The 18,512-nt window shown below is 40.2% G+C and overlaps 1 protein-coding gene across 4 annotated transcripts in view; it reads left to right on the plus strand.

Annotated features, from left to right (window-relative positions):
- Positions 1-12,016: 12,016 nt before the first annotated feature.
- RUNX1T1 (RUNX1 partner transcriptional co-repressor 1) overlaps positions 12,017-18,512 on the plus strand; it is a 114,344-nt gene continuing 107,848 nt past the window's right edge. The window contains exon 1 of one of the 4 annotated variants that reach the window (XM_065830395.2): positions 12,017-12,920. Coding sequence is in view for 1 of the 4 variants with exons in the window: in XM_065830397.2 (XP_065686469.1) it covers positions 12,893-12,920 (28 nt within the window). In the remaining 3 variants the exon portion in view is untranslated. Of the gene's footprint in view, positions 12,921-14,264; positions 14,546-18,512 lie in introns of those variants that run through there. The other 3 variants (XM_065830397.2, XM_071803952.1, XM_071803953.1) reach the window with 3 other exon arrangements.

Below are 18,512 nucleotides of genomic sequence, written 5' to 3' on the forward strand. Positions count from 1 at the left end.
TGGATGCTGAGTTCTGGGTCCCAGCAGGGAAGCAGGATTACTGCTGGGTGAGCTGAGGACACCGTTTTGGCCATATCAAGACTGGTAGTGTGAGACCTGACAAAACCAGCAGTATCACCAGATGGTGGTGGTCTTTTTGTGCCCCTGTAAAGATGTAGATCCTGTAATGGAGCAGGATCTCCTGACCAGCGGTGGTTGCAGTGGCAGTGAGCTCCATGCCACCTGACTGCCAACAGCAGAGCTGAAAAACCTCACCTGCACCATGTCAATCCACATGGAGGTGCATTTTGGAAGGACGTCTCTGTGAGAGTTGGGTCAGAACTGTGGGACCACTCCTGGATATTCTTGGCTGATAAAGGAGAGTTCAGGTTTGGGGACATATGTTTGTGCTGAGATCTCTATAACCTTGACACTGAGAATCTGGTACAAGCTCTAGCCAAGGTGTTAACACATAAAATGGGGCAGATTTTACATTTCTGATAAGAACACAACAATGACTTCAATGACTGGCAGGAGAAAGAAGAAAAGGGATCAAACATTTTTTTCCTCCCAAATCCTGCATTCTGTTACTCTAGTTCTCATGGGAAATATAAGTATTTGGTCATATGGAGAAACAATTGCAAATATAACAAAGCAAGTTTTATTTCCTAATTCACAAGGCCAGAAGTATGAGTATGATTATAGGAAGAGCTGTAAACCACAAGTTTTTATTTTTTAAGAGCGATCACCATGACACACAGAACATTAACCCCAGCATAGCCGCTGGCAAGTAGAAGTCACACCTGTGAAACACAGTAGTTCTTTTGTCTCTTTTTGTATTGTTTACTGACACCATATCAGATATTAATTATTTAATAAATGTAATGCTGTCCGAATTTGCAGCCGTGAATATAATCAAATGGCATGTGTGGAATTAGTGCTACAAAATACTTAGCACAAGGAGTGGCGAAGTACACTTTAGGAGAAAGAGTGGTGATATACATGTTAGCACATCAATTTATCCAATGTGAAGTGAAGCAGAAAATATTTATAAATAATTTGTCTTTCTAAAGGAAGGTGATGCTAAGATGTTGCCCCTAACATGTTTGATAACCACATTCTGATGTGATTTAAGTCTTTAGTTAGATTCAAAATGAATACAGAGAGCCTTGTGGCTTTGATACCAACAAGAATGAACACATCAGAGAGTGCCTGATATGTAGGATTGTACAGAACTGACAAATACACCTCACAGAAATCTTACAGTTAAAAGCCAAGGTAAGTAGGGGATAACTGGCACCGCAATAATATCTTATAAAGAATGAAAGTTTCTGTGAGAGAGCCAGAAAGAGGGAAGGAAGGAAGGAAGGAAGGAAGGAAGGAAGGAAGGAAGGAAGGAAGGAAGGAAGGAAGGAAGGAAGGAAGGAAGGAAGGAAGGAAGGAAGGAAGGAAGGAAGGAAGGAAGGAAGGAAGGAAGGAAGGAAGGAAGGAAGGAAGGAAGGAAGGAAGGAAGGAAGGAAGGAAGGAAACTCGAGCACCATTTGTCAAGGAAATGGAACAGACCCAACATGAATACAAACGAGAGACCCTCGGGTGACCATGTCACCACACAGCTGAAGGAAGGAGACAGCTCTGACCCCCAGTGTGCAGAAGGAATTCTTGCTTGCAGGCATCTCCTCATTTTCAGCTGTCCTTTACTGTGGAACAGGAACTGCAGGGACCAACGGGAAGAAATAGAGGACAGGTAAGCAGCTGAAACATAAAGAAGCCAATATTGTCAATCCCGGATTTGTTCTCCTTGTCCTGGCTTCCCTGAAGAAGGTGCCTGGAATTCCTACTTTGCTTTGGTGACAAGGGATCAGTTCATGGGAGTTCAGTCAAACTCTTCAGTTTCAAGCAGCAAAAAGATGAGACAGGTCTGGGACATGAGCAATTTGAAATGATTTACAGTGGATCCGTGGAGAAACGGGGAAGCAATCTGAAAGGAATTCCTGATGTCTCCATTAAGAATAATGAAAAATAAATATTTTCTCTTTGCTTTTTTGTGTTTGTTTGTTTGTTGTTTGTTTTTGGTTTTGTTTTTTTTTTTTTTTTTAATAATGTAAAAGTCTATGGCTTCCCTGAAGAACACCAGGGTACTGTTCAAAAGCTCAGCTGGACAGAGACATGTCACACACTTAATCAACATTTGATTTGGTTATTAAGGCAAAGGTCCTATTCTGGCTATTTTTTTCCCCTAATAACGTCACTACAGGTAAATCTTTCAAATAAGTTTTGCACAGTGCACGCAAGAGGTAAAGCCAGTTTGTTGAAATCTGCCCAATTCAGGAAAAAGTAGTTTAACCCAACTGAGGTGGTTATGTGTCTCTCTCATGTGGAGTGTTGGCTGAAATTATATTTTCAACAGTTTAAAAGAAATCTTTGTAGGATGGTGGGGAGATACAGATTAGAACTTGGAACTGAACTGATACTTGGCTTGCTTCTTTGGTATCAGTTGTGGTGAATATATCACAGAAGGTAGACTTAAGAGGTCTTTTCTTGGTCTGTTATTGTTAGCAGGAAGATATAATTCATAATCCACAGATACACCAATATCCTTGCAAGATGCAGGTAGAAACTCAGACAAGGTCTACCTCATCATGACAGTGTTGAAATGATGACATCATTCAGAAATACTGCTTTGATCATCAAAGATAGCTCAGAACAATTCCAAAGGAGTTCCTGTAAGCCCTGAAGGGAATATATAACTATAACTGTAGGTTATTGGGAGTTTGAGAAACATTGCAACATTAGGGTTAACACAAGTTCTGAAGGTGATTGAAGCTGCTGGACTAAAACTAAACAGGAAAACACATGCTATGGCAGTCAGGATATGCGACAGACATGAAGTAAAACGGAGGTAAGAAAAAAAATCAAGATTATATTTGAAATACTACCATATAAAAATGTATCAGAATTAGGATGGTTCATCAGCATGACAAAATTTGCAGCAAATTTGTACTTCACCTCTCATTAAAAAGGCCAGTCTATTTTATAAACTGCTTAGAACAAACACGGGAAAGAAATGGGGTAAAGAACAGGAGTGGCTTTTGAGATTCTAAAGAGTCTATTGACTGTATCCCCAGTTCTGGCATTTTATGATGTTTCTAAGCCTACATCTGTTTCAGCAGATGCCAGCAGCTATGGTCTTGGTATGGTGCTACTCCAATTACATGGACGTGATTGGAAACCTGTAGCTTATTGTTCCAGATAGCTTTCAGATGCCAAAACCAAGCACAATCCAATAGAAAGAGAATATTGAACAACCATATGGGCACACAAAAGAATGATATATTATGTTCTTGGTCTTGATAATGTCTAATGACAGCTCCATGATATCCATGTTATTAATAAAGTACTGTTTAGAGTGTAGAGATCATCCATGTATTTGAAATAGAGACATATACTGTACTGCAAAATCTGGTCACATTGAGTTCATCTGGAAACTTATGGAGATAACTCTTGTCAGTAGAAACGGTCAACAAGGCCAAAGTGTAAGTTGATGTTCTTTTGACATGCTGGAATCACTGCAGAAACCAGATGGGTGAAACTAATCATAGACGGCTTACGCACACTTGCTATGTGTATTTCCAGGGATCTAACCCTGCTACCTCAGGCACTTCTCAGTGACCAACCATCATCCCAGCTATCCACGGCTTCAGCAGGCAGAGATCTCTGAAGTCTGTGACTAGTTGCCTACAACTAACAAGTTCAAGTTCCCTGTATCTTTTTTCTAAGAATTGCAGTTTGCCTATTATAAGTGAAGTTATTACAGATTATATTATTAGAGACCCTGATGTTTAATTAAATGTAGGCTAGTGGCCCAGAATATTGGTATTAGAGTTCCAAGTAAATGGCTCCAAACCCATGGAGTAAAATAATGAATCTAATGATATTCAGAAAGATAGAGCCCTCATATCAACATTACCTGGAAGACTTCAGGAGAAAATAGCAAAAACAGAATCTGAAGGAGAAAAATGTCTGGTTTGTTAGGATTTCTCCTTTTTCTTTCTTTTTTTTTTTTTTTTTTTTTTTTTGTAAATAAGATTTGTGGGTCTCCTGCTTCCCACTCATTCCAGAAGTAAGTAGAATACAGAAAGGTTTATATATATATATAAACACATACACATATGTGTGTGTATATATATATGAGCTAGAGAATCCATGAGAAATGCAATGTCTGCGAGGCCTATTTCAATAGCTTTTGTGATGTGGAATAACCCCCAATGCACCACATCCAGCGAGATGGAGATCTTCCATCTTAAATGTCCATGCTTAAAGGACTTCAGATGAAGAGATGCTAAGTCTAGGAATCCTCAAACTTTCTTCTTTAACTATTGGAGTGGATCCCAAAGCTTGTGCAAACATATTAGGAGACCTTGTTCTGATATAGCTAAATGAGAAAGAATATTGGACCCTCTCGGCTCTTTTCATTGGCTGTTACTGAACTCTGAAATGTCAGCTAAGAGACAGTGATACCAGTAAACAGATAATTTTGTTGAAGAATGCTAAATTAAATAAACAGAAATCTTCAGCTTTGAAATTGGAAATCTGAAGGAATCAATTTCACAGAAGTCCCAGAAAATGGAGAGACTGACTTAATCTAGAAATCACTGAAGCCTACAATTCATCAGGATCTGCAATTTGCTGCCATGTAGCAAATTTCACTGGAAGATTGTCTATGGATCGAGAAAGGCAAAGGGAGAACATAGAGAGATGTATATTGTTTCCTCAAAACTATTATATACGAGAAGAAAAACAAGCAAGATTGGAAAGCTTCCAGGCAAAAATTGTTAAGAAGATAAATGGGAAAAGCAACATAAAATATATTGCCTGTTTTTTATTAAATAAAGTTTGAATAATTATTAATTGTGGGGAAAGTGATTATACTTCTGTAAATAACCACAAAGGTATCCACCTTCTCACAGTGATCTAGTCAGTATAAGGAAAAATCTCAGTATATAAAAGAAGAAAAAATTCAAAGGACAAAGTAGAAGCTCATGCTCACCAAATAGATAAATACAAATGATTCATCAACTTTAATTTAAATCTGAACCTTTTTTTGTTTTTGCTTGCAGGTTTTCCACATCAGGGCTGAAGAACCGACTGGAAGTTCTTCCTTCAGCTGCTTACTCAGGGGTCTCATCGTTAGGAGACCAATGCAGATATTGATAGTCATCCCTAAACTCACAGATACCAGAAATGCAGATAGTTAATCAGAAATGTTCTGCTTCCAACGCAGAACCTTCCAAAAAGCTTATTTTCCAGTTCTTTAAGCTGTGTGCAAAGTAGCAGGGGCTGCTGAAAGCTGGATCTTTTGCAGCACCACCTCCCATAGGTGATGAGAGCAGCTCGGAAGTCACATCTTCCTGGATCTCTTGGATGATTTAGAGGCACACTTTGTAAGTTGTGTCACTGCTGGCAGTGAACAAATACAAGTCAAACCAGGGGAATTAGTTATTTATATATTTTAGCATGTTTTGGTCTTGAAGACTAAAGATAGTTTCTACTTTTGAAATTTTTTAAAACGCCTTCTAAATTTGACTTATTTGGTTTTCATTATATGGGACAACTATCAAATGTTTGCTTTTTTTGCCCATGGTTAAAAGACAAGTAATTGTGTAAGAAGGAAAGAAGTTTGAACTAAAAATATATTATTTGAAGAGTATTTTTAGTAATAAGGTCTGTGTATGTTCTAGTTCAGATCCTTTCCTAGGAAATCAGTGGCCAACCACGTCAGTTATTTCAGTGAGACAGAATCAGGTTGTTTCTGCAGACAGGCAATAAATTATTACGGCACTTCAGATGAGATTTTGACACATGCAGCAGCACCTAATTTCAAGAAAAGTTCCAACAAACTGATGGAAAATACACCAGAACCAGTTGCTACTCAGTTCAACTGAAAGTGGCTGAATTTAGCTCTTCATTTTTTTACCCATATATTGTGTGGGTTTTCTTAGGCATCCTCATTGTTACTTTCCCTTTTAAATGTTAATTTTTTGCATTGCACTGTGTAGTGTTGAAAGTGTTATGTTTATTTCCTCATTGTTCTATAAATAGCATCTCTGACACTGTGCTTTGCTCTTTCTGAATCTTTCTGCATTATGGTTTATTTACTTCCTATGTCCTCTTAACCTCCATCTGTAAAAGTTTTTAAAAAGAAAGCTTTTGCCAGCAAAAGGGGAAAAATACTTCTGTCTCCTATAAAACATCGTTTTTTCATTACTTCTACTTTTCCTATTTGTCTGAGAGCAGAACTAGTAAGTGACTGATGTATCAAAGCATCTTCCCTGTAATAATGTGCATATGAGAAAACATTTTAAGTTGCTATTGATCTGCAAATAGCTATTCCTGAGCAAACTAGATTTCATCAGTTTCTTTCTAAAAATAAACTAGGCTTTAAATAGAGTCCAACAAATGAAGTAGTATCAGACTCAATTATCTAGCCGAATGTTTTCCACAACAGTCTGAAACATCGAAATAGCATTTTTGTTTGTATGATACTTGTTTGGTTGGTTTGTTTGTTTTAAATAAAATACCTACTTTATTTTTATATGTGGGTTTGAGCTTAAGTTGTGTACCACACCTTAACTAAATTTTGATTTTTAAATTGTTGTTTCGTGAATTCTGAAACAGTCATGGAAAGACTATACCTGAGCAAGGCAAAGTCTAAACTTGACTTTGACTTGCATAGGAACAGTCAAAATATATACGTATATACACCATTGTAAATACAACATAAAGGAAACTAGAATACCAAGATCTCTACATGGCTTCTACAGTATTTATGGATTCCCGTGAAAGAGTTTTCCAGGTTATAGGGATATATGTATTTTGAAGTAATCATTACAGTGAAAGCTACCTTCAATAACAGGCTTTTTTTCCAGAGGCTTTTAAAATATACCTTTGTTTAACTTAGTTTGATGCAAATATAAACAGTGGTTGGGGTGGTGTGCGGAAAATGCGGTTTCAGTTACATCATACTGAGGTCATGATATTAATAGAGTTCCCAGCTAGACCAATTTGTTTTTATTTACAGCTGGAGACATGGAGATCCGATACACCAAAAGAGGATTTCACCTTTCTTTATGAAATCTGAATGAGTCAGATTTTCAATACGGGAGCAGGGTCAGTATATTGGTTAGTTGAAGCCAGCAGGGAATATAGTTATATTCCCAATTTAAGCTTGTGTGTAAGTGGAATAATGTACTGTCAACATGTCAGTGAAAAAGATAAGAGAGCTATGTTGTTAGCCTTCCATATACAAAATGTCACTGTACTTTTTAGGAGACATAGCACCAAGGGACTCTGTATATACAAAAGGAAACCTGGAACAGATCATGCACCTTGGATTCATTACTTTATAGTAGCTGTGCACCGTTATGTACATTACAGATGGTCACTGTCTCTAGTTGAACAGTAGGTATATTTAAAAAGGGAATGTGCTGGCCTTCAGAGGTTGTCCTAAGAGAGATTCCCCCCTTTGCCTCAGTGGCAAGGCTTCTCCAACCTGCAGCTCAGCTTTTGAGGGAATCCTAGCCATGTTTAGGTAAACAGCTTTGTGGTCACTTATTTTATGACTGTCCGATAATAAACCACTATTGTTTATTGCAAGTGGCTGCCCAGCAGGTGGGGAGTTAAGGAACTGTGTGCATGTGTGTTAGGGCAACGGTTTCCCCTGGTTAGAGGAGGTATCCTGTGTGAGAGTCTGTGTGGCAGTTAATACAGCACTTATTGCTTCCAGGAACCTCAACAGCAAAATGTTTCCTGCTCTTTGACATTGATGGAAACCAAATTTATTATTTCCATTTTGGCGTTTTCACGTTAGAGAAGAAGAAGCGCTAAGTCTGTTTTATTTCAGCACAATCTATTCTTTTGGTTTCAGCACAGACAAAAAATCTCGGCACGAAAACCAAATCATTTCTATTTTAAAATATGATTCATATTAAATATTCATTTAATAAATATTCAGTACCTAGTGAGTTGTATAAATGAAACATAGACATAGACAATAGATTAAGACAAGCTAAGCTTTTTAGTTTTTTTGATTCTGTGAAAGTTTCCAAAATATTTTTTGTCCCTCTTTTTACTTGGCATTGCTTTATTTAAACAGTAGAATCTTTTATCTTCAAAAGACTTGTTTTTTAATAAGAAGCCATATTTCACTGAAAATGAGCGACAAAGCTGACATTCCCACAAATTACTGCCAATATATAGCTTTTGTTTATGTGATCTTTCCCAAAATAACCCAGCTCCCCCTTTACTGTCACTGGGCATATACTCTTCCCAAAGTGCTTCAGAATGCTGTAACATTACTGGGTGTTTAGGAGTCCTGACAATGCCAAAAGGCAAACAAGAATGCAAAAAATGTCCTTAGCATATAATTTAATTAAGGTATATCCTAACTAAATATACATGAATCAGGGCTAAAATCTATCACGTTAGACAAGGAGAAGACGTCAAAATGTACATCAGCGGAGCTTATAAACTCTGAAAGTAAATATCATCTCTTTTTTTAATTTGGAAGGAACTTAATATGTTTTCCCCACTACCAAAAGCAAAGGGTGAACAATAGTACGAAGAGGGAGAGCAGCAGGTAACGCGTCAGCTCTTGCAGCATGTACATCACCTAGTGGACACGCTTTGCATACTGAACGGTGGGATCCATCCTGCTGCCGCAGGCTTTCTGCTCCCGTTACCAAGCCCAAGCCCTGGAACAAGTTTCTCCCAGATGTGAAGCTGCAAAGTGCATCCAATGACTCCCCTCCTGAGCAGGGGCAGCATCTCTGCACCACCGGACTTTTTACGTCTTTGCTGCTTTTCTGAGCAGGGGTCAAGGCAGATTTAGCCTGTACTGCAGCTCAATTGGGAAGGGTTTGCTGAAGTATATGCAATATCAGCATGAATCCCACAGTAGTCTCCATCCCGCTGCCATCCTCTGCACTGCACAACCTACAAAAGGTGCATGAACAGGTTGAAATGGAAATAAAGTGTGGCCCAAGCTAACATGCAAAATATACTTGTAAAATAGAGAGAAAACTGGAAAAAACACGGTTAAGGGAAAGGTTCCTAAGTTAAAGTTATCTAGGATGCAGCTTAGCATTCTATCTGACTATTTAGTTTTATATGAACATTTAGTGTACCACTCCAGCCCAACGAGCGCCTGTCTAATAAGTGCTGTAGCAACCACATACAGCCCTGGTCCGCGCGCCGAGGCCCAATCCAGCTCCAACAGCAGCTAACAGCCAGATTCTCATGTGAAACTGAGCCTTTTGGAAAGTGGAAGATGCTTCAATAGGGAGACAAGTCGGAAAAAAACAAGCACGGACTTGAAGTCTGCACAGTTTGAGTGGAAATGTGTTTAAGGAGATTGTCTGAGCTCTGGATGGGGACATGTGACAATGTGTGACACTGAGCTGCAAGGCAGTGACAATTAGGAGGGACATACTTGTCTCTATTTTTAAACAGCAATGAGGTGAGTTGATATATAAGCTCTCTTCCAAGAATTTCAGTGCAGATGACTGCCCATAATATAATTATTCACAGTAAAGAGTAAGCCATGTTTCAGCTCTGAACATTTGATCGGTCTCTGTACAATCAAAATATAGTCAGATTTGGACAGCCTAGCAGGATATTTCTGACTTCCATGTGTAACTATACTTTTACCAGCCTTTCTCTCACACAATGTCACACAGTGATATACAGTGTAAATCCTTCATATGTCAAATCAGACATGGCATCTACAGTCTGCAGAAAAAATCTGCAGGGTGTAAAGTTACCAAGTATTTGTGAGGTCTACTGTGAGGCTGCATTTTTTTCTTCCTGAAATATGAATTCATCTCTCAAAGAACATGTTTATTTTTCCTTTTTTTTTTTTTTTTGCTAAAACATATCTACTTTCTCTGGGAAATACATAGAGGAAAGAAAAAGGTACGGATAAGAGAAGTTTGTAATAAGCCAGGCTTCTATCATCAGCTTTGCAATATAATGATAATACTTGATGGTTACAATATTTTATGATTTAGGAATCCTGTCAATGCATTCTCCCAGTGTGTCTGAGGAAAGAATAGTTGCCAAGAAGTAGTCAGTATTTACCACTCCCTACTGCGCTTCCTTATCTGGGTAGGCTTTGTCCTTACTGGGAGCAGTGGGAAATGCTGTGCAATAGGAGCCAGGGCTGGGGGTTTAATAGGTGATTTCTGTATTTTTCTCATTACAGAAAGAGAAGACAGAAGTCTGTAAACTTTAATCAATTTGTAGGTGGATATTAAATTACTAATAGTTCAGATTAGAGTTTCCAGAGTTTCTAAATCTAAGCTGATGTTCCTTCTTTATTTTGGAAGATAATACCTAGAAAGTCGATTGTTCTTTTAGACTGAAGGTAGATGCCAAAGAGGAAGCATTGTTTTTTTTTTTTTTCTTTTACAGCTGTAAACTGAGAATCAGGACTCAGTGTTCAGTCCCTGACAGGTCAGCAAACATGCTTTGGGATCATTGGCATGCTTTGGGATCATTGGCAAATATCTTATTTATTTTTCAGCATACATATACAACAATTGGGATGAAAGTATCATGCCACAAAGATTTTCAGGCTCAACCAAAGTTACTAGATTTGTCGCAGACAAAGGAAGCCCTGTAAAATTTGCTATTTTTAGATTATTTTTAAATATTTGAAAATAATTTTCTAAAGGTTCTCCCACAGTTTTGGCCTTGAAATAGACCTCTGTAAAACAGATAGCTTTTAAATTAGAAATCAATGCCAGACTTCTGGCTTCTCACCATTTTTGTAAATTGAAATCACAGTAGACCAAAACATGTCCTGATTTATGCTCTGTTGAGTTGAATTTACTTCAAGGTAAGTTCAGCTCCCTGTTACTATATGCCAAACAGTTCATTAAAGCTCCATGTCACTAAATACCTGAAAAAAAAGGTAGATTTATCCAGATAATAAAACATATTTTAAACATATTTTAAGATCAACCAAATTTTCAAAGCCAGTCACAGAGGTAGATAAATATTGCTATAAATATGCTTATAATTATATACAGAAATGCTTCCTCTGCATTCTGGAAACGTGAATGTTCTTATGACGAACACATGTAAAGCTACTTTGCATTCAATAGGTCTATTTATATGCTTAAAATTAGGCATTTGCAAATTTGCAAGATAGGCCTGATAGCATGTGTGCACGTGTATGTGTGTGTTTGCATGCGTTTGTGTACACACAGGAATAAAGAATGCAGTTTGATTACAAGTTCTGTTCTATGCTCACCCTTTTACTCAACATCTGATATTTGAAAAAATGAAGCTAAATGTCCAGGCAGCTCTGACAGTTCCAATCCACTATCTGCAACCTGAAAAAAACACTCTTTTTTACTCAGTATGTGAAGTTGATGTGGGGTTTTTTGGTTTTGTTTTTTGTGGATATGTCTGCTTCATACAGTGTCAACACAACAGTAGAAGTACTGGTTTGCTGCAGGTTGTATGACTGGCAATAATATTCTCTGCAAAACATAGAAGGGAATAGCTGATGAACTGGAAAATATATGGATGCCTACTGAAATGATTATGTAATGAAACACGAAGTCAAACGGTGGCATGCTTCTATTAATTGTAGATGATAGTAATTAATTTTCACTGCAGTTGCGATCGTGTCGCTGCTTTCCGAAGAATCCAGAATCCCCTTCCAGGAAAAGTGTGAAATTGCATCTGGGTTCTGCAAGCCATAAAAGAGCATAAATTTGTTAAAAAAAAAAAATAAATAAATAAAAAAAGGAAGAAAAGAAAAAGAGAAAAGGAGAGAGAGGCCTTCCTCGATACTGTTCTTCAGAAAGAGGGAAAAACAAAGGGAAAAGGAAAATGATAATTGTTTTCTCTAAGGCTATTATCTAATGCAAAAGCAAACAGTCTGACTGGAAATCAGCTAACAGAAGGGGATTAGAGAGTAGATCTGAGAGTGGCTTGATTTCTAGCACTGCTGTCTCTTCACACAGTGATGAGACACAGGCAGAGCAGCCAGGAGCTCTCCAGATGGCTAGAGAAAGTGTTTGTCTTGGGTTACTGCAGGGCAGTCTGGACTCTTAAAGCCGGGGAGGCATCATTAGGGAGCAAGTTAGATGTCCACCCAGTAAAAGCGAGCGAAAGAAAGAAAGACTAGGCAGGCTGCCCGAGAAGGGACCGCGCTCGCCTATTGTTAACATATACTTGACCCCCACTAACCTCCTCACGACACAGATGTCTCCTACCTCTATCACCTCCCACTGCTTTAAGCCCTCCCCCCCTGCACCTGGGTAGCGGGGCCGGGCCGGCTGCCGGCAGTATGCTGCCTGCCTCGCGAGGTGCCTGCTAGCGGGGGAGCCGGGCGGAGCGGCGCGGAGAGCAGCGCGGAAAGCAGCGCAGCCTGGGGCGGGCGGCTCGGCACCGGCTTGGCTCCGCCGGGGGCAGAGCTATGCGTCCGCTGCCCGGGGACAGGCACAGACCCCGCCACTGACAGCGGCCGCTCCCTGCGCTCCATATCACGTTTGTCTGCGGCGGCGGCAGCAAGAGAAGGACCTGGGCATCAACTATCTCGGCTTGGAGACTTTGCTTTATTTTTGGTTCTTGTCCGTTCCTGTGGAACCAGTAGTCTATCTCGAGCTGATCCTCCTTTTTTTAAAAAAAAAAAAAAAGAGAGAGAGAGGAGGGGGGAAGAGCAGCTGGAGTTTCTCCTCCGCTCGTTTTGACTTTTGTGGACGTGGATCATCTGGACTGGGAAGGGAAGCCGAGCTGCGCTGCTCTCCTCTTTCCCAGCCCCTCGCCCCTCCAGCAGCCTGGGCTGCCGGCTCTCCCCCGAGCAGGACGGGAACTTTTATTTGCAGCTCGCAGCCCGTGGCGAATGGTGGGAATCTCCGGTCCTCTGCAGTGTGAGTACGGGGCGCGGGCAGGGCAGGGCGCGCTGGGGCGGGGGGAGCCCCTTTTTCCTTCGCTCTCTCCTTTCCCGTAGAGCTCTCGGGCTCGATGGGCTCCCATGGCTGTAACTAACCCAGGCGAACTGGGGCTGCCGCTGTTCCCGAGCAGGGTTAGCCCTGCATGCAGCTCTTACCCCGCTGTCCCCGGCTCACGAAGTCGTACCCTAAATATTTCTCAAGAACCCAGAAATCAAACCACCCAGTGGTTCTTTTTTTTTTTTTTTTTAATTAATCCTTCGAAGCACATAGCGTAGGATTTCTGCCTCGATTTAGGACTTGCCTTTTATTTTTTTTTTTTCTCCCCTGCCTCCTCTCTCCAGATGAGAGCTAGCCAATGTGAGTCGTAGTGTTTGAAATATTTCTGGTGGGATTTTTTTTTTTTTCACTATGATCACCGGTTTACGTAGTACGGGCAACATCACTTCAGGCTATTTTGCAAGAAATATTTCAGGCGGTGCATATCCTCCTTAGCTGCATGGCGATCTTGCAAGTATCTCTTCACCTAAAACCATAGGGTAACGTGAGGGATTTGATTTCCAAAACTGCAATACAATGTAATTGTGTCATCTCGTCTAGCTGAGCTGAATGGTTTGATTCCGTAAATTCGTAATACACCATCGGTAAGGGAGGTAAGGAATAAAACCATACTCACGGTGATTTGGACAAGCCTTAAGACTTTTGGCGAGTTCGAGTCCTTTTGTTAGTACCAAAGTTGCGAGATTGGGCTAAAATTTGGTTTAGGGTAGAGAAGGACTTTCGACCCTGGCTGGGTCACCCGTGACTCCATTACACGTTGATTTATGGAGAAATATCTGTGTTGTTACTGTACTCTGCTCTCCTAAACGTTAGAGAGAAACTGAAAGTACCTAATCGGACACAGCTCTAAAATCCCTCCTGCTCCAAGCAGGAGCTAAAATGTTGCTTCCTTCAGCTCACTAAGAAGTTGAAGGAGCGATGGGAAGGTAAGAGGCGCCAAGGCAGCCTCCCCCGCCTGCCCCCCAAGTTGCAGCCTGGAGCACCGGAGCCCGGCCCGGCGGGACGCGGCCGGGAGCTTCCCGCCACCGCCGCGCTGGGGACCAGCCGCCTCCAACCCGCTCGGGTTTCTCTGGTAGAGCAGCCTTCTATCTCCAGATCCGCAGCAGGCTCTGCCAGTCACCCCCTCCTACCTCTGCCTTGCCCTAAATCACAGCCCGGAAAGGACCTGTCTCTTGCAGCCTCCTGCTAGTGCCGCCCCGGAGCCAGCGGCTCCCGCTTTCAGATCGTTCAGATGAAAACCACGATCCGCTGAGCCCCTGGTAGCGAATCCTCTCTGAGGAGCTGCTCCGTAGTTCCCCGTCGCCAGGCGCAGCAGGGCTGGAGGGCGCGTCCCCAAGGTGCGCTTGGGTGGTGCGGGGCTGCGCGCTGCCTGCGCGGGCAGCGCAGGGCGGCCGTGACAGGCGCGACGCGGCAGGGGCAGGTAAAACACACCTCGGGAAAGCAACGGCGGGAGCACCCGCGCTGTCCGTGGGAATACGGCGAGTGCCAAGCCTTTGGCTATAGGCATAGCCCTGACTAACTAAAAGGATGTCTTCTGAGTCTCGGTATGTACAGCCAAGCGTTTGCTCGACCAAATATTCGTGTGCTTAATGTAACGCTGACCCCTTTAACTTTTAACATCGCTTCCTCTAATTAATCTGTTCAGGCCCCAGACTTAAATGGCTGTCCACAGCTGCTGCAAATTGATTTATCCCCTGATGGTGGTCCGAGTTGCTGACCAAAGCGGGTTTTTTTTTCCCATCCCCCCTCCCCATTTTTAGTCTACTAATCTGTTTTGACTTATTTCCTACTTACAGAAATGCATGCATGCTTTTTGAAGGACTTAGAAAATATTTTCTTTTGACATGTAACTAGAAACATAATTATTGTATTTGTAAACACAATATGTTGGGGCTAAGGGTGAATATAATCTATTTAATTATACCCTTGTAGCCTTACATTTCCTTCTTAATTTCTGCATCCTGAAAGATGCAATGGGAAGTTTACATAACCAACTTTGTTAACTGTAGTTTGAGGCAAGGCGTGAGAGACATTTTTAGATTTGAAGTATATTGTCCAGTTTTTCTGTTCTACTTTTCTGTTAACGGTTTAGTGAATCTGGATAGCTGAAAGGACCGAAACTGGTTTCTAATGGTTGTTGAAGCTGATGCTTGACCTTTCCATGGGAAGTCTGAAAACCTCATTCAGTTTATTCTGGGCTGATTTCCTTAGGAAATCCAATATGATCAGGGAATTTCCTTCGGCTCGGCTGACTGTTACAAAAGTTAGTCTATATTGTTTATACGTCCTGGTTTTAGCACTAGGTCTTTCTGTGGCTCCCCATCAACAGAAAAAATAACTAGGAAAAAGATCTGAATATGGCTTGTTTGTAACTAAACAGTCTGTGAAACTGCGAAGTTGATAAAGGCTTTGTTAGGCATGGGATGCACTGCAGACTCGCTGTAAAGTTTTTTAATTAGGAAGTTAAACTTTACAATTGATAACTTTTCTAAAGTCAGCTTTATCATATCCAAACCTTCAATATCACTGCTACTACTTTCAATTCATGCATCATTTTTCTTTGCTGTCATGGGAAGTGCAACCACGCATCAGTGTAAGAAAACCCACAAACTCCACCAAAAACCCAACCCACTGTTAAATCTGTTGATGTCCCTGGTAGGCTGAAGCCAGGCGAGGCATACAGGAGATGGCAGGACTTCTTCTTGGGCCCTGCCTTAGCAGGAGGGTGAGCGCCTGGGTTCCCTAGCTGAGAGCATGCTGTAGGAGACAAGAACCATTCTGTTTGTAATGGAATGCAGACAGCAGTGTTAGGTCACTGCTTCCTGGCAACTGCTGCTCAAGTTGTTTTTCTTCAAAGGCTTTGAGCTTTTAAATAGTTTCCAAAATCTTTTTAAGTAAAACATTGCCTTCTACCATTTTTGACCACCTTAACGTTAACTCGTTTCGTGCCTGAATAATGGACCAGTAAAACATCACACGGTGTCTCTCATCTGTATACGCTTAACACTATGTATGCCTGTGCGCACATGGAGTTTCATACTTGAAGTATTGTTTATAGAATAAAAGGGAGAAAAATAGCTCCACCTGGAGTGCTGGTCAGTGGCTAGTCGGTTCAGGACATTCTTCCCTGTCAAATCCTGTTTCTCACTTCTCTGAAATGAACTTCAGACGACAGGCGTTGAATGCGAAGCTCACTTCACTGAGGTACTGTGCAGACTGCAAACTGCTCCTTGCCAGACACTTTGGGTGAAACAGGCATCTGCAGCATTTGCATTGGGGGTGATGGGAGAAAGGGCTTGCAATTGTCATTTTCATCTTTGAAATCCACTTGCCACAGTCCATTACTGTTAAATCTTTAGCTAATTGAATAAGGATATTAGTATGTTGCTATTGCAGGAGCTTCAGATTTTTTTTAGGGGGGGTGGGGAGAAGATCTTGTTCTTTGTTCTGTAGAAACTTCTAATGTCATGCAGAGATCAAGAAGTCTTATCAGCTGAAATAAAACGTGAATTTGCTGTTGTGAAGGGGTTATTTCTCATGGCTTAGCTAAAGAACTGTGAAAAGAAAATTATTTTAAATCTGAATACGTTATAAAACTTTGGTCCATGTAGTTAGTAGCAGCCCGCTTTTTCATACAGTCTTTAATAGCAACCTATAATATTTATAAAAGCTTAAACTGTCTTTGAATTTAGCATAAGTAGCGAGAGTGTAAATTCTTAAAACACTGGCTTCCAGACTTCAGTTTCTTCACCTTCTTTCATGTGAAAGATCTAAAAGAGTTAGTTTAAAACCTGAACTTTTAATGTAAAGGGTCTTTTTTTATTCCCTACATGGAGTTCCTTTTTAAAGAACTGCTTCAGATTCACAGTTATCCTGTTATTATTTACTATAAACTGGATTGGTTTATTATATGGTAGCATAAATACAACAGGAAGTAGTATACTGAGTGGTTTTGTGGATAAAGAAAAATGATCAGCAGATGTAAAATCAAAGTAAAAATATCCTGTCTTTTAAAAGGCTTTTTTTTCCCTCTGAAATATTTTCATCTGAAAGACATTGACTTCCATATTTTCTTTCCTGCCATTGATATGAAAGTTTCCAAATAACATTTAGAGAACAGTGGACATTTTATTAAAGTAAACATTAGTTCAGTATAATGGAGGTAATTGTAAGTGATAACAGCAGAGCAGGTTATCTGTGTGTTGTTTAAACAGAAGGAGCTATTTTGCACCATTTCCAGTAGCCATCTGTAGGGGAGAAGGGTTTGCACCTGTCTGTCCACACTAATTATAGATTAGGTCCAAAGAAATGAAATTCGAGTAGGCTTTCTCTTAATGAAATCCATAGTGATTTTATCGTAAATGTGTTTTGTGTACAGACGGTGATGGTTGGGCTGTGAGTAAAATAAATTGCTGTATGGCTCTCATGTACTTGGGGTTGTAAAGCAGGATACTGCTGCATTAACAAAGGTGCTGAATAAAAATGCAGTGTTCTATTTAGGTCTTAGACTTCAGTGGTGGCCTTAGCTACATTTAGTCAAAAAGGTTAACTGAAAGAACAGTCTTTTAGGAGTATGTTTCAGGGTATGAGACTTCTCAGTTACCATTGCTTTCTTGTCAATGTACTGGTATATAGGTGGTCCTTTGGCTGAAATATGAGGTAGAAATGGTTTCATGTTAAACACATACACACATACATGTAGAGCACGTCAGGAATACTTTCCTCTGGTTTAACAGTACCTTACTAAAATAAAGTGGAAAGACTGAGAAACGCATTCTGCAGTAAAAGGTCACATGAATTTCTACCACATCTGTTTATAGTAATTATGAACATAATTAACATAAGAATTACAAGTGAAGTAATGACAAGCTGAGCTATGAGATATTATGCCATAATGGTCATATGTTGGAATTCTCACATTACAGCACACTAGAATTCACATTTTCAATGCAAGAAAGAAAATGTTAGATTTTTATTTGTTTTAATGCTTCAAAACTTACATGCCTGGGGCAGATGGACTTTATGCTTTATAGGAAGGTAACCCACTATTAAGAGAGAGGCAGTTGAAATTAAGATTTCTAGCCTCCAGCTTGGACTTTGAGACAGCTGTGCTTATGGAACGCCACTTCTGTTACACATTTCTACTGATTGTATTTATTTTATTAACACACGTTGCTTTATTTTTAAATGTGTTTTTGCAGCAAACTGTTTACATTAGAAAGGATTCTTGAGTAGTTTTTCTTTAGAGAATTGTGATTCGAGTAGTAAAACTGCCTGTCGGAATGGCCAATGTACATACGATACACATTGTGGCTCTGCAAGATGAGAATCTGATGAATCCTAAATTAGTTCATGGCATTATAAATATATTCCAAGAAAAAAAACTTTAAAAAAATATCTAAAAAGAGCGATCTCTCTTTTGTAATATTTTGAAAGAATATATGCAGAGAGAAGCCTCTGTGATACCTTGCAGGTTGAACTAGTTTTTGTTTTTTTTTTTTTTTTTTTTTT

This window comes from Patagioenas fasciata, chromosome 2 (genome assembly GCF_037038585.1).
Source record: "Patagioenas fasciata isolate bPatFas1 chromosome 2, bPatFas1.hap1, whole genome shotgun sequence".
Lineage (NCBI taxonomy): Eukaryota > Metazoa > Chordata > Aves > Columbiformes > Columbidae > Patagioenas > Patagioenas fasciata.